Genomic DNA, 12,362 nt, shown 5'->3' on the forward strand with positions numbered 1-12,362 from the left:
GTTGATATGATATGTTAAGCAAGAACACTTCTTGATTAGGATGGTGTAATTAAGTACAAAGTGCATGGAACCTCCTTAATGCTAACTCTTACATATGTAGGTGGTGAAAGGTTGAAATTACGAGAATACCCATAGTGCTGCAAGGAGATCGGTAGAGATCGATGTCAACGGGTCGAATACAATGCAGATTTTAAAAATCCAAATCCAAATCCGACGGATTTTAAAATTCATATCCAAAATCGAGCCAACCAAAAATATGAATCCGAATTCAAAATAATTATTTTTCTTTACCACGTTTCAAAACATATTATATTAAAATTCTAAAATAAAAATTTAAATATAATATCAAATATTCATATATATTATACGATATAAAATCAACTCAGATTTGGGTCGGGTTGGGACAAAATTCATAACTAAATTTAAATCCGTCGGATTTTTATTTTTCATACTTATATCCGAAATTATATCCGTTTAGCATCAAATAAACCCATCCTATTCGATTTTGGATTCAGATAAAACTTTGAATATTCGTATCCATCGGCATCCCTAGAGATCAGCACAGAGTGGTTGGCCTTCTAAGAACACAGTGGGTAGTTAACATTTTGTATGATTTAAATTGGTTTCATATTACTTACAAGAAATTCGTACATGTGCTTTTGAATATCCACACCCAAAGAAAATATGTCACCATAACTATGGCTTTTTTTTCTTTTTCATTTTATTGAACAAGTAAGCTCAGCCTCTTTGTTTTCTAATTTAAATGCTTTTTATATATCATCCCCAATAGAGATAATTAAACATGTTAAATATAAAAATTAAAAATATCATTCACTACTATCTTAAGTTTTTAAAAAATAATGATTGTTTTATATAATTTAACATGGTACCAGAATTGAAGATACTGATCGAGTGACAAAAACGTTTGTTTCATATAATTTAACACAGAATCAGAGCTAGGGATCGTAAGTCACTGTCACGCCCCGGGGTCCCTTTTTATTTGAACACAGCGGAAAAAGCGTCTAAATTTTTTTTTTTTTTTGAAAGCCTGACCCCAGAGTATGCCAGATCCGCCACAAACACAGGGAATCCACTGTTCACACGGACAGAGTCTCCCCTGTATTTGCACGGCGTCACACAAGTACAAGAAGTAACCCAGATACAACCACGACCAAATGAACATACAAATAACCAACAATTATATGTTCATACACCATTCACATCACAGGTTCACATTTATATATTCGATATTTAAACATAAATCCACATCTATCAGTTAAAATGTTTCCAACCACAGAAACAGGTTTTGAAATACTAAGATGCAAAATCCACAGAAAACCTTTTGAAAACTGTTTCCTACACGGAAACCTTTATTCTTTCAAAACGCTACCACGAGGGGTAAGAAAGCTTTTATTTTAGCAAAATCCAAAATACCGTTTATTACATTTACGAAAATCCATATTTTTCAAATGTAAATAAAATACTGATCCATATAACTATCTAAGCTATAACAACTGAAACAATAAAGCGGTAATAACATACGCGAAATAACCTGGGTCGGCAAGCTCTATCGACCGTAACACTGACCTCACGTCTCGTTCCATGTTTTACCGCCCCGATACTGAAAAATGGGGGAGTGAGAAATGTAAAACATGTCTCCCCTCCCAGTGGGTACGCAAGCCGAATGAAGCGGAGAGTACTCACGGGATCAGGAAGAGCTAAAATTAACAACATAGGTCAGTGGAAAATAGGTAGCAAAATAAGTAAGGTAAAGAGCAGATATACCGAATACAGTAGCAATATAACTGAAAGAAAGTAAGAATAGACCTGAAATAACAGGCTACCAGCTAGCTGTAAGCAAGATGAAAGCATACATGACAGTCTACTATAGCAGGCAAGACAACTATAAAGTAAGAACTGAAGTATCATGCAATGACTGTCTACATATAAACATATGCTCAACACGGTCAAGAAGTCCAAAAGTACCCAATCTGAAAGCCAATGCTCTCTTGGTCAGCATCCGCAGACCTCAAGCCAATGCCCTGAGGTTCCCACCGCAACACTCCCGACAGTACACTGCCCTAAATGCATATAACCCTCTAGGCCTCATCGGGTTGTCACCATTCAAACACTTTCGCGTGAAAGAGACACTCTTGCGGTGGATAGACCGCACAGTGTTTCGTGAATGCGACGCAGTATGGGCAATCAATGCAATATGCTCAATGATCAACCGTCGCACAACACGCGACAATGCCTGCCCCCTAAGGGCCCATCGACCGCATGGGTCATCATTAAACAAATCGACCAACCAGGTCGTAAGTATAAGGTTGAAAACTCGACCAACCAGGTCATCTATCAGTACAGGATATGAAACTCGACCAACAACGGTCACAAGTTAGGGGAAGGAAGCTGACCAACAAGGTCCTAGATATGACAGCGAAGACTCGACCAACGCAGGTCGAGGTATAGGGTATGAAACCGACCAACCAGGTACCAATACAGGATATGAAACTGACACAACAATGTCAACAAGTAAAGATATGAACGTATCGTCGGCTACTAGCCGGCGAATCGACCCTTCTGGGTACACCGACCTCAACGGTCCACGGACAACAGAAGTCAAAGAACAACCAACGGTACAGGTCACTGATAGAAGTACAAAAACGCACAACCAGGTCAGCAAGAATGCATATACAGATAAAGTCTACTCTACTCCTAACACATATACTACAACTTGGCAACAACTAAGTAGAGTAATAAGATAAACAGTATGGGTGCAGGCTCAACATATATATGGTAATAGATATAAACAACAAGGTAAAGGACGTCACCGAGCGCGTGCAGCCACTGTACGCGACGGTCGATCGAAGTACCACCTGTACAACTGTCGGCCTAGATATCTCCTGACTGCAAAAGAACGTCAACCCGGACCTAAGGATAGGTCGCACTGGGTTAATGTTAACCCACAGCTGAAGAAACCTAAAAGCATAACCCACAAAACAACCAACGAGATCGTTTCCCAAAACGATACCGAACTCGGCCGGAAGTCCTGAAAATCTCACGGAGACTCCGCCGGGACCCACTAACTGTCGCCGGAACTCCCACCACTCCAACTGGGAGTCAAACCTGCCACTAGTACTCTATATAACGACACATGCAGCAAACACGACACAATCGCCTCGGAACAAACAGTCGTTGAACTGAAACGTCTCGAACCGCGGTTCGCCGAAAGTGCTTTTGTGACCCGGACCCACCAGTCGCTCACCCGTCATTTGCTGAAGCCCTCGAAACGACACGGGTGAACCTGGCCAAGCAAGGCCTTAGGCGACATCGCAACGATCCCGAGGCAACCGTCGGATAAAACGGAACTAAAGATCGCGTCCGTCGACGAATTTCGCCGTAAACGCCCGCAAACAAAGGCTTTTTCGATCGTCCGGCAGTGGCTTGGGCCTTGGACGATTAGTCCACGAGGTTACCTCAGCATTTACAACGGCTGTCCACAGCGACCGAGTTGAAGTTATAAGCAAGAAAGCATAACATGAACCTCTAAAATCTATCATTTTATGCGATTTCCGCAGTTTTATGGCCCGATCTTGCGATACGAGGTTCGCTGGTCAACCGTCGACCCGCTGATAGGTTTCAGCGTGCCGGAGACCGTGCTCACCATTCCGAGCACATTCGGCGACTGCTGTGCGCGTACAAGCGACGCGAAGGTCAGCGAAGCACGGCGCACTGCAGGAAGATCGCGGTTGGCCAAGCAACCAAGGCATCGCAGGGCTCGACGGAAGTGAGCACGATGTCAGCACGACCTAAGGATGCATCGTGCTCACTTCCCGAGGTCAAAAGACCATTCGGATTGCCGGAATAGTTACCGGGAAAGTGGGAAAACAGTGCTGGCTGCATAAATGACACTCACAGTGAGGGGGAGCTAGGTTGGCCGCCGCGGTATTCCGGCGGGCGTCGGCCGGGGATGGGTGCACCAGATGGCGGGCTCGGGGCACTCCACGCCAGGCGGCGCAGGGCGGCCGAGGAGTGCGGCGGCGGCGTACGGAGCCGACAACTCCTTTGCGGTTTGGTGTGTTCCAACAATTGCCGCGGCGACGCGGCGGCCGGGGCAAGGTCGGGCGCGGTTCGGGGAGATGCCAGGGTCGAGGGGTGGCCGAGCTTGCGTCGGCGGTGGCGGCGATGCCCGGGAGTGAAGGCGGGCCCCGCGTTCGGCCCCTACAGCACACAGGCGGCGGCAGGGCTCCTGCGGCGGCCGGGCCCTCGAGGGGGCGGGTCGGGCGCGATGGTCGCCGGACCGTCGGCGGAGACCTCCGCGCGTCGGAAACGGCGGCAGGGTCACACGCCGAGCCACCCAGCTTCGCCTGGGTGGTGTCCCTGGGGCCGCAGGAGGCTAGGCGGCTCCGGCGGCGCACGCGACGGTGGGGTCGGCGGTGACGGTGTCGGCGGGGTGCCTGGGTCGGGGCTCACCTCACCCGAGGCCTGGCCGGCTCAGGATGGTGCTTGGAACTTCCTCGGCCAAGGTGGAGGGAGAGGGAGGAAGGTTGGAGCTTGGGGAAGCCTTTTCCGGCGACGGCGGCGGCCGCCGGCCGCCGGGGTGCAAGCACGGCGTAGGCAGGGGGCCTCCTAGGCGGTTGGTGCACAGGGAGGGCTAGGGTTAGGGTTTCCACGAAGCCCTAGGTTCCAACACACATATAAATATGTGGCAATAAGCAATTTAGCCCCTCTAATAAGAATATTTCTATCCCAGCCCTTCACAACGCGTGAAATATGCACGAATACACCTTCACAAACAAATTCACGCGAAACGGCACATAAAATATCGCACTTTTTGCGAAATTACCCATTTTCCAACACCGACCTCTCCTCGATCAACGTGCGATCTCCGCAGATCCGTCCGTCAGATTTGCGAACGGATTGCACCAGTGCGATCAGCACCTCAGAGACAACAAAGCTACGATTTTGTTTCACCACGATCGACCACGGATTCACGACAAAATCCAAACTTCTTTCCAATAGAAGGAATAACACATAAATACATATAAAACACGTATTTTCGGATTTTCTCGAAATTCGTGCATCAAACTCAAAATTCGTCAGCGCCAGTAGTTCCAGAATAGCTGAACCGATCGAAACGAGCTATTGGACTGATATGAACAGAGTCCGATACGCACCAGAAGCCAACTCTACTCCGTGGCTTCTCCGGAAAATCGGAGTTACTATTCACTTAAGTGAAAACTAATAATCGCGTAACTTCTCCGTTTTAGCTCAGTTTCTCCTGAAACTTGACGAGTGCTTATGTAATTAAATTACACACATAAACATCGTCAACAGAGAGTTTAGTTACACTGTCAAAATTTCAGTCCTTACAGTCACGCCCGATTCCTAGCGTTAGTAATTCTCTCCCATTTAATTCAAATCCACATAATAAGCCTATGAAAAAGTCTCGTATTAATTGTTTGCTCGGTCGGAGTTTGCAGAAGTGTTGTTTGAAATGAGTTGTTTTAATAAGCATTAGAAGTTCTTTAACTAATTAAAATCTTTTGAGGATCTTCCAACAAGTAATCAAAGCAACAATTTCAAGTTAAAGTTTCTACTTAATTTTATAACTCGGAAGCTAGCTTCTATGTCTAGCTATATATATTTTTTTTCTCATGTAAAAAAGGCTATTTGAGAAAGACAAAAATTTGTTTAAGTAACAAAGACACGGCGCCTTTGGTTAACTTTGTGGAACTCCCTCCACCAGTTGTTTTAAGTTCCTTTGGAGCTGCTAAATTACAAATGACACAAAGTATGTATTATTTTAATTAAGTTTCTTTGGAGATAAGGATTAATGCTCATTTTGACTTTCATATATATATATATATATATATATATCAGCACCAAACAAAGAGGAAAAATTGATCAGCACTCGCAATGTGATTGGTGATTTTGATAAAATATTTCCCTTAAAGAAATAATAAACAACACTAACTTAGCACTTGATTTAGTAGAATATGGGTTTCGTAAAACACCGCGTAGATTAGGAGTACGACCTTATGTGCTTTTGAAAATATGGAGACTTCCGTACTTTCAAGTTATTTTCAATAATATAATATCTGATTTGATGATCTTCTCTGTTAGACGTAATTTACGCTATTAGAAAAATGTAGAAACCAAATTTTATAATTTTTCGACATTATTTGTCAAGTGATCAAAGGACTTCAAAAATGACTATTTTAATGATTAAAGTGACATGTTTATAAATTTAATGGTGTAAAACAATCCAAATTATGTGAAATTTTAATAAAACATTCTATTTATCATCACAAGCAAGATCGTTTCTTCTGATCTGAAATTTAAGTCTTCTATCACTATTTTTTATGATATTTTTATTTTCAACAATTCATTTTTAGATTATTAGTTCACTAAGCAAATAAAGTCAAAAAATTATACAATTTGGGTTTTAAAATAGTTTCAATATAGTAGATCAATTTTAACAAATTGATCGCTATATAAGATATAGCTTTCATAATTACAAACAACTTAAAAGTACGGAGGTGCATAGCAACCTTGCAAATTATATAGTATAGTAATACTTAGGCGCTTAATTTGGTATTACCTTAACACTATTAGATAAAATGGAATTTAGGTAAAAGTATATAGAAATATGCTTTTGCGTTTTCCGGAAAAACTACAGAAAATATATCATAACCAACTCATCACGATATGTAGAATATAATATTACGTACGAAAACAAGCAAAATATTTTTCTATCGTATTTTCTCACTGCACGTAATGCAATCTCTCTGCAATCTCAAACGAAGTCTTAATCATCATGCATATCGCAATATGAAGAGAATAAAAGAAAATGACAAAAAAATAAAAATCATAGTAATAATGAGGAGCGCTTTCGCATTTGAGAATGAGGAATATGACATTCGAGAAAAATAAAAAATTGACTGAGATTATTTGTGCTAGACCACTATTAATAATAGTGATTTTGTGCTTCGTATAAATTAATAGTGTTGTGTTTATGCGAAGCAATTTTATATCCTTTGAGAATGTTACGACAAACGCACAAACGGAAACGAAATGGCGAACACAAAATAAACAAACCACAAATAGAAACAAAAGAGAATACACAAAATTTACGTGGAAAATTTTTTGCAGAAAAAAATCACGGGCGAGGGAGGAGAGAACTTCACTATCAAAACGAAAAGGGAATACAATGTTCAGATTATACAACCGACCATAATCTCACGCCTCTAGGGCAAAAACAAGAAGGAAACTCTTAACAGGGCCAAGCCCTCTGCTACCCACCACAGACATTTATTTTTCCTTCACAAATTTATTTTTCAATTTGGTCGTACCGTGAAACTGTCGACAAGTCGAAAACCCAAACTTGAGTCGATTATCAATTTCGAGTCACATCTAACAGAGAAGTAGTAGTTAGACATTTCACAACTAAATAAAAGATCTTAATGTTTCGTTTCAGCAAAAGAGTAAAGAGTATTATTGGTTTGTAGAGCGAAATAGAAGCTTTAATTTAAAATTTTTATTTTTAATTGTTGCTGCACGAAAAAAGTTGTGTGTATTTAAATTAAAAAGATATTATAGCTAGGCCACATAGATAAATCTAATTAGATCTAGAGGTGAGCATCGGTTAGGTTTATTTGGCTTCAATAATATTTTTTTTGATTTAAATATATAATTATGATTAATGTATATGAAAAATCTTTAATCTAAAGGTAGTAATAATTAAAGCCTCTAATTAGTTGGTGGTTATTATTTACTATTTGTTACATATTTTTTTTAATTTAAGACTAATATATATGTTAAATCATTAAAATATCAGCTATATATATATATTCAATTTGTTTGTTTTTTTTTTCATTTTTAAAATAGAACCAAACATTAATTCAATTTAATTTACTCGAATAGTGCTCACCCCTAATTAGATTCAACTCTTTCACCTTTAGACATATTTAAAAAATAAAAATAAAAATCACCTCAATCGAAATTGCTATAAATGAATTTTAGACATATAAAAAGAGTCATAAAACGAAAATGAATCAATATTCAACACCAGTGTGGAAATCTATTTAATAGCCTAAAAATCTTTTCTTTAAAGAAAATGTTAACTTTTTCTAAAAAAGAAAAGAAGATGTTAACTTAAAGCAAAAATATTAGAACTCATCAAATGCAAAAGATGAGGCACAAAAATACGATTAAATAAGATTAAAATTAAGCAGTAACAATTAATTATAACAAGACACACTTCACCTCCATTTTCTTTTTCTTTCTCTCTCTCTCTCTCTCAACAAACACAACCAGAAACATAATTTGTTATTATATAATGCGACCCACTTAAAAATATCCAAAAATAAAAGGTTTTTATTAACTAGAAAAGATAAAGATGGAAACTAATTAAAGTGACCTAACACATATTAACCTAAACACAACATTATTTATTCATCACTAGGGGAGGTGCAAATCCATGCGACGTGCGTGCATGCATGCATGCATGAAACATGCACGTACGTACGTGCGAACTCCTTTTCGATCACTCATAATTCTGGTGCTTGTGTGCATCTTTTTTTTCATGGTGCTCATGGAAAGCGAAGCCCGCGGCGCCGACCGCAACCGTGGCGGCGATCTCCTCCTCGAGCTTGTGGTGGTGCGCGTGCTCGGGGTCCTTCTTTGCCTTATGCTTCTCATGCTGCATGCTCAAAATTGAAGACATATATATATTATATGTATATCAGGTTAAAAATAACTACTATACATAATTATATATCCATTATCTACTATATATTTAAGTAAAAAGAAATGGTATGAGAACTAAGTACTTGAAAAATTAATTAAGTCCCTAAACTTTATTATTTTATTTGATCTCCTCAGCGTGAGAAAATCCGACTTTTCTTAATTCTACGTACTGGGCTTACGAAATAAGAAGAAAAAAAAAGATAAAATAATATATATATATATATATAATATAAGAAGAGAGAGAGAGAGGAGACGAGCAGAGAGCAAGCAGGTCTACTATGGCTATATGCGTATACAAGACTGATGGTGCTCTTATAGGCATAGTAGACTTGTTATATATATATAATATATATATATAATATTATATATAGTGGAATATATAATTGTGCTCTTGGCGTGCTAAGATCCTCGAATTACCACAGGCGAAGGCACCGGCGGCAGGGACCAAACTCGCCAAGAATGCTCCTTGTGCTTGTGCTCCTTCTCTTCCTTTTCATAGTCAACCTCAGATGAATCCTCCTCCTTGTGTTGGAACAAGTGGAAGTGGTGCTTCTCTTTCTCCTGAGCCATTGTTAACTAAATGTACAAGAACAAGTAACTAAACAGAGTTTTCTTATGAAGATGTTTGTTAATGGAGAGAATATGTATAAGATGATGTTGAGAGTATAGGAACAACCTCCTATATATAGGAGGGAGAGGAAGGGTTGAAATTACCTGGATGCCCTTGCACTGCTGTGAGATTCTTCACACATGTTAGTTGACCATGTGAGGGGTAGTTGGGTATTTAACATTGTATCAATTTTAGCCATATTATTTAAAAAAATATTTGCTGTTATTCTCACTACAATAAAAACGGTCTATAGCGGACACTTTTAAATATCGGCATAGGTCAAAAAAGTGCTGCTGGCTAAATTTACCGACACTTTTGAAAAGTGTTGCTATATGTAGGTCGTAGATATATAGTGACAGTTAAAGAGTGTTGCTATAATCTATAAAGAGTGCTGCTAATTTACCAACATTTATTTAAACATCTAGCAACCGCTGGAACTCTACCTCGTTGGCTACGGTGGGCAGAGCAGGACGAGAGAAAATGATCTTCATTTAGGATTTCAGTCGATTGAGTGACGGGAGAAGGGAAAATGATAATCGATTTTTTTCTTTTCTTTTTCTTTTTTTTCTTTTCTGTTTGTAATCGGGCCGAATGGCTAAGTGGAGTGGGTTGAGTAGAGTACCCTTTTATTTTTAGTTGGATTGGACATTATATTTAGGCATTAATAGGATTTTTTTAAGTTTTGGCATAAATGTGACCCTTTATACAAAAGTGTCCCAAACATGTGTCGCTATAACCTAAATCTGTTGTAGTGTCTGGGTTATCCACTGCACCAGAAACTTGTTCCCATTGCTTAATTCTTTCCTAAGTTAGTTTCTATATAAAGAGAAAGTTTATCCTATTAATGGAGAATATCATTTCATGTGCTCATATTCTTATTTAGCCTAAAATCGAAGTAATTATGGGGATAATAATACAAGATTAACTTCAACTAGAGAAACAAGATTCATCGAATCTCATCAAATTCAGTTAGTAAATAGTGACGCAGATATAATGTATCTGTTCGTCAGTAGGAATATTAATCAGCTATATATGTTAATATCACACCCTTTATATGTAAGTTTTTTATTAGAAACAATTAAGCTAATTAACTCTTATAAATCCATAATTTCTAATCAATGTTCACATCACGCATCAAAGGATGTATTTGGTATGATTTTTTATGCATAGCCTTATTTGAGACACAAAATAAAGTTTTTTTTAATACATTTAGCCATTTTTCCTTTTAAAAACGGGTCATATTTATTCAGCTTTTTATGTATGGAAGATATGTACGTAGTGCATCTAACTGAGACACAAAATTAAAGACAAATAATAATAATAATAATAATAATAATCCAATAACGTGACTAGCACTTATTGATTTAGTCAAATAATTAAATTAATGCAATTTGACAAGGGAATTGATCTACAACTAGGAGAGTGCGTTCTCATTGAGGTTATGGATCTTATTTTCTATTCGTTGGTCATGTAACTACTCTATTATTGGATTGGAAAAATAATAAATATTTATATATATGAATGGAATTGGATCCACATTTTCTTTTTTTTTATTATTAAAAGAGTTGGATCTAATTATTGTTTGGTCGGACAGAGATTCAGGACGATTTAATTTAATCCTATTTTGGACCCCCACTTACCGCTTCATTCGAATCAGATCAGACAGGAACGGATTTTTTGACCGATTGGAATAGATTAAAAAAAGAAATTAAGGAATCTCCCACCTTGCGCTCCATTTGCATAACAGATCGGAACAGATTATGTTTTTCTATGATTTTAATTCCCACTCACTTACCAGCCTATTTCGTACAGATCAGGAGACAGCTCCACCAATTTGGATCTCTTTGCATCCGCTAGTGCACTGATAATGGCCAACTTTCATCTTTTCTCTACTCTCAACCTTTTGGCTCTATTTCTTATTACATGAACTTCTTGTTGGATCTACTTTCTCATTACAAAATGGTCAGTTTCAACATCCAAAAATAGAGAGAGAGAGAGAGAGAGAGAGAGAGAGAGAGAGAGAGAGAGAGAGAGAGAGAGAGAGAGAAGACTTCTTGTTGGATCTATTTTTTCATCAAAATGGTCATGTTCAACATCCAAAAATAGAGAGAGAGAGAGAGAGAGAGAGAGAGAAGAGAGAGAGACTTCTTGTTGGATCTATTTCTCATTACAGAAATTGGTCATGTTTCACATCCAAAAATAGAGAGAGAAGAGAGGAAGAGAGAGAGAAGGAGATGAGAGAGAGAGAGAGAGAGAGAGAAGAGAGAGAGACGGGCGCGAAGAGGTGGAATCTCATGAGCTCGAGGTCATCGCTGCGGTGTTCATAAACCCGTAAATATGATGCGAGCTGAATTTTTTGCTCGAAAATTTTAATAGCAGGACACGAGACAGGAGGTTTGCCTGCGTTCGACTTGTTATTATCGAATATATATATATAATATATATATATATATATATATTTTATATATTAGTATATATCTATGATAAGAGAGAGAGAGAGAGAGAAGAGAGAGAAAGAGAGAGAGATGAGGAGAGAGAAGAGAGAGAGAGAGAGAGAGAGTTGAGCTATAATACTTCTCAAAGACCAATGAGTTGGGCTTTGAAGTTTTTAAACTATTGGACTGAGGAATGTTAAGGTTGTATGATGGTGATTAGAGTGGTCGGTAGTCGTGGTAGGGTGAAAAGTATTTGATCTAATAGCTATAGTAATCAACGGGTAATTCAAGGCTAAAGAACGCTAAAACAGCCAATGGTGATACTTTTAAAAGAATATCTAGCCAATTATATATAAAAAAATATATATATACATCATACGAGTCCTGCACTAACTATCGATGGTAAGGAGTAGGCAAGCCCTTTGATACGTATTTGACTTTCTACCGTTAATCTACCTCTTTGATCATTTACACGTCGTGTAATATACTATTAAACCACTCCACCCACTCTACCTTAGGGGACCAATATCATTTAACGGGGACCACTATCTCGTAACCGTACACTC

At 38.6% G+C, this 12,362-nt stretch overlaps 1 protein-coding gene across 1 annotated transcript; it reads right to left on the reverse strand.

Moving 5' to 3' along the window:
- LOC109726039 (abscisic stress-ripening protein 2-like) lies at nt 8,549–9,321 on the reverse strand. Its single transcript, XM_020255470.1, has 2 exons — nt 9,169–9,321; nt 8,549–8,704 (listed from the first exon to the last, which is right to left on the reverse strand). The coding sequence occupies exons 1-2, from the start codon at nt 9,319–9,321 to the stop codon at nt 8,549–8,551; spliced, it is 309 nt and encodes a 102-aa protein (XP_020111059.1).

This window comes from Ananas comosus, linkage group 20 (assembly GCF_001540865.1).
Source record: "Ananas comosus cultivar F153 linkage group 20, ASM154086v1, whole genome shotgun sequence".
NCBI classification, from domain to species: domain Eukaryota; kingdom Viridiplantae; phylum Streptophyta; class Magnoliopsida; order Poales; family Bromeliaceae; genus Ananas; species Ananas comosus.

Bases quoted from the DNA above. Each gene is read 5' to 3' on its own strand.
- LOC109726039 (XM_020255470.1), bottom strand. From the start codon at position 9,321: ATGGCTCAGGAGAAAGAGAAGCACCACTTCCACTTGTTCCAACACAAG. The intron at 8,705-9,168 runs GTAATTCGAGGA...TTGAGCATGCAG, and splicing joins CGCCGGTGCCTTCGCCTGTG to CATGAGAAGCATAAGGCAAA.